Genomic DNA, 4,100 nt, shown 5'->3' with positions numbered 1-4,100 from the left:
TATATATATATGAAGAGAGAGAGAGAGAGAGGAGGTGTTCCTTTTTTTTCATTAGTGTAAATAGGTGTGAAACACGTGTTAAATTATGTTGCCGATGACATGACTATATAATCATGTTGCCGATGTAACATGTGTGAAACATAAAAAAAAAAAAAAGTGTAAACAGGATATAAAAGTGCAGCTATCACTATCTTTTTAAGTAGGAGCTTTTTCTTTTTGGTGAATTGATGTATGTTTAGACTTCTGAAAAAGGTCAGATGGCTCAATTCTGATAGTTTTAGTATCTTAATAATATGACATTTTTTGTGGTTAAACTTTTCATATTTTTTTTCTAAAGATTTGCAAGGACAACTTATAATTAAGAAAATGGCCCTGTTACAACTAAAATTAGGACCACACACTTATAGCTACATATTAAATTATGTTTCCAAGATTGCATTCAATATATTACCTAACTTAACATTCAACCATGAACTCACGGAAATGAATAGAACTTGAATTCTTTCTTTTTTTTTTAATGAAAAAAAGGTTTTACTTGAAACTCAACAAGAAATACATTAATTGCAATTGGAAAACATAACAACCTAAAAACAAGATCAAGAAAAATGAATTAAAAGAATACAACAAACTAGACTAATTATTAAGTTTTTTTGAAAAGGATTTTAGTCTTTTTCATTGTTTGAAAGGTCAAAAACTTTTATGAATATAAAATATTTTACAGAGCAACGAAAAAAATTGTATTAACTAACGTAAAATGTCTTACGCTTAAAAAACATAAAACATTTTTCATTTACATTCTCCTCTCTATGTGATCTATCCTACTTGGAAAATATTGTCTTTCCCTTCTTATGGGATAGATCCCACAAAACAATAAAATAATAAAGTATAATTATTGTTATTCACGTATTTCATAAAGATCATATCACTATAATTATTTTTACTAAAACACTACAATCTTTAATATAATACAAAATAATTAAGATCAATTAAAGAAAAAAATTATATAAAATAGGAAATAAGTTTTTCACATATGAAAATCTTTTCTTTCTTTGAATTTCTAATTTATGATTTATTAACTTAACAAACTAACCAATAAAACAATATGATGAGAAGTAAATAATAGAAAGAATTAAATATTATTTATATATAATAATTTAATATTGAAAAAAATGTTTTGGATGTATTGCATTGGATGACTTTTAACATTTTTATGGTGTTATGCTAAAAAATTATTGAAGATATGTCATGATGGAAAATATTTTTATAAGATATTCTAAGCAATTGAAAATATTTTTGACAGTGTATCCAAATAATAAAAAATTGTTATGAATATTTTTATAAATATCTATTTATATTATCTATATCTAGATTTGGATGTAAATTAGATTGAATTAAAATTAGAATTTAATCCTTCTAGCTAGTCCCTTAGTATTATCTTTTATTTTATAAATTCTATCTATATAAGGAGTTATTAGTCATAAATAGGCCATTTCTTTTCATGTATAAATATGGATGTGAATGAGATTTTCTTACTCTTTTTAAATATTTTCTCTCTTTTTAAATACTTTCTAGTTGTTTTATATTTCATAACAAAATATTTTTGAATGTGTATCCAAATAATAAAAAACTTTAAATTTTTTTAAAAAATATTATAGATAAAAAATTTATTTTATGAATAAATTATTTTACTGTACTAATTGGAGTCTCAGTATGTGAATTTATCAAGTAAAATACTAAGTGCTTACACCAAAAATTTTAGTTTCAACGTATATCTAATTTAGGAAACGTTAAGAGCCATTGAGTCTTTGTGCTTCTAAAAGAAATGTTACATCAAGAAAGGAGAAAGGAAAATATAAGGGGGAACGCGTGTTAGATTGCACGCCTTTTTCTTTAAACGTTCATTGCTAAGGTCCAACAGTACTTCAGTACTTCCCAATCAGAAATGTTCAACTGTTCACGAGTATATTTAGATATAAATAAATGTCTGCTATTATTGGCTCTTGCTCATGAAGGTCTACGCAGAACGGAGAAAATATTTAATTCCCACAAATCGAAACAGAGCCTATCATGGAGTGGACCTCACAATGGAATTGGCGTCTGTGTCCGAATCAACCTCATGTGGGCCATATTTGGGCTTTGTTCAGAAAAACGCCAAATTTTTGTGGGCCCAAAGCTACGAAGAAGTTCATAATTACTGTTTTGATTGAGCAGTGACGGAATGAGATGACGGAGTACGTGACGTTAATCTTAAGTATTCACCGAAGTAGACTGATTGTCAATTTTACCCTCCCCTCAGCCCTTACGTCTCGAACACAACGCGGCACATAAGGGTTATAAAAGTCCAACAGCATGTTGCATATGAAATATTACAGTAATTAATTTCTGTTTCCAATGTATTTCCTCTACCACGTTTGTATCAAAAACACAAAAAAGCAATAGTATTAAAAAAGCGAACCTCGTTTGTCTCTGCCTTAATGTTCATTTTCTTTGAAGAGAAGGAGAAGAAGCAGAGCCCTCTCCACCGGATCACGTTAGCATGGTCCAGTCACCTTCTTTTTAAGGCTTTTAGACAAACAGACACACAGAATATTAGCTTTCTTTTTCTTTTTTGGTTTCCATTTTTTCTTCTCTTGTTTAGCTTTTGAATTTAAGGAAAGGGAGATAGTGGCATGGGCAATTGCTTTCAAACTCGTTCGAAAGTGGACAATTGTCGGAGCTCTCAGGCAACTTCGGGTAATGTTTTTATGGGGTCTTTTCATTTCATGCAATCGTTTTTTTTTTCCTTGAAAGGTTTCATTCATCTTTGGTTTGCAGTGAGGACTTGGTCTTTGGCTTTGGTGGTTTTAAGGGAAATGGGGCTTCTTGGAAATGGTTTGATTGGGTTTACAAGTGAGGATTCCATGTGAGATTTGTTAGAATTAACTTTGTTTCAGCTTCGATATGTGATCGAGATTGATGTTCCTTCGTTTTGCATTTTGTTTTCTTTTGTTTTTCTTTTTATAGTTTTTTTTTTGTTATTTTACATAGTAGTAGTGATTATTTCATCTAATGCTTCAACTTAGAAGTCGAAATAATTGGTCTTTATATAATAATTCTTGTGGGATTTATATGTTTTCTTTCTTTTTTGTTTTTTAAACATTTAAAAGCGGGCATTTTTTTTTGGGTTCGAAGGAAGAGTCATAGCTTCTGTTTTTGGCATGTTATGGGGTTGTTAATGCTCTGTTTCATGAAGTTATACGATCATAGGTTTTCTAGTTTAGAACAGGTTTCATTACTTTGAAATTTATGTACATTGCTCTCAGAAATAAATAGTTTTCATGGATGGCTTCCTTTGGCCTTTATATCTTTCAGGTTCCTTGCGTATGTTAATGCTTTATCTAGTATTATTACACATTTGCATCCAATTCATTTTTGGTATTTATTGGCCATCGTGCCCCTCTGCTGTTTTTGTTGTTGTAGAATTTGTATATATCTGCCTCATTTGGGTTTAAGGATAAGAGGGCTCTGAGAACATTTGGGTTCAAAAGCTGTACGATTGTTATCCCATAACATTTTTTATTTTTGTTGATTTCTTTATTCCAGGTAGACATGTTAAGTCTTTCACCTAACTATCCAGGCTTTGGTGTTCCTTGAAAAAGAAGGCTTGGTTGCTTGGGTCTCTATTGTTAATCACATGAAGTTGTCTTACTTTTCAAAAAAAAAAAAAAATCACATGAAGTTGTTTTTTAAACATGTACTAGTGCTTGCATTGTTAAATGTTAGGCGTTGTTAATCACATGAAGTTCTCTTTTAGACATGTGAGCAGATATAGGAATGCTTGCATTGGTAAATTGCCAATTGGAAGGTCATAACTGGGGTGGCATGCTATAGTCATCTAGAAATTTATCTTTTCTTTTTTTTTTTAATTAAAAAAAAAACTTCTGTGCTGGAAATTCCTTGAACCATTTTTTTGTTAACGCTATAAGTGACTTCAGCTATGATAATTAGCAATATATATTCTGATAGCATCCGAGCATTTAGCTAATTGGTTGGTGCATGATCCCCTTACCTAAAAAGTAGGGTTCGAATCCCCTCTCCCTCAATTATAGAATATATATATA

The 4,100-nt window shown here is 30.0% G+C and overlaps 1 protein-coding gene across 1 annotated transcript in view; it reads left to right on the top strand.

Moving 5' to 3' along the window:
* Positions 1-2,449: 2,449 nt before the first annotated feature.
* LOC110418658 (putative serine/threonine-protein kinase PBL3) overlaps positions 2,450-4,100 on the top strand; it is a 7,925-nt gene continuing 6,274 nt past the window's right edge. The window contains exon 1 of the mRNA XM_021431439.2: positions 2,450-2,733. Within this exon, the coding sequence (XP_021287114.1) occupies positions 2,670-2,733 (64 nt within the window). The 5' untranslated portion in view covers positions 2,450-2,669. The remainder of the gene's footprint in view (positions 2,734-4,100) is intronic.

The sequence above is a fragment of the Theobroma umbraticum genome, unplaced genomic scaffold, assembly GCF_002168275.2.
Source record: "Theobroma umbraticum cultivar Fairchild unplaced genomic scaffold, ASM216827v3 scaffold_50.0, whole genome shotgun sequence".
NCBI classification, from domain to species: domain Eukaryota; kingdom Viridiplantae; phylum Streptophyta; class Magnoliopsida; order Malvales; family Malvaceae; genus Theobroma; species Theobroma umbraticum.
Note: the sequence above shows the minus strand (reverse complement) of the source record. Positions and strands in the feature narration are given on the sequence as shown.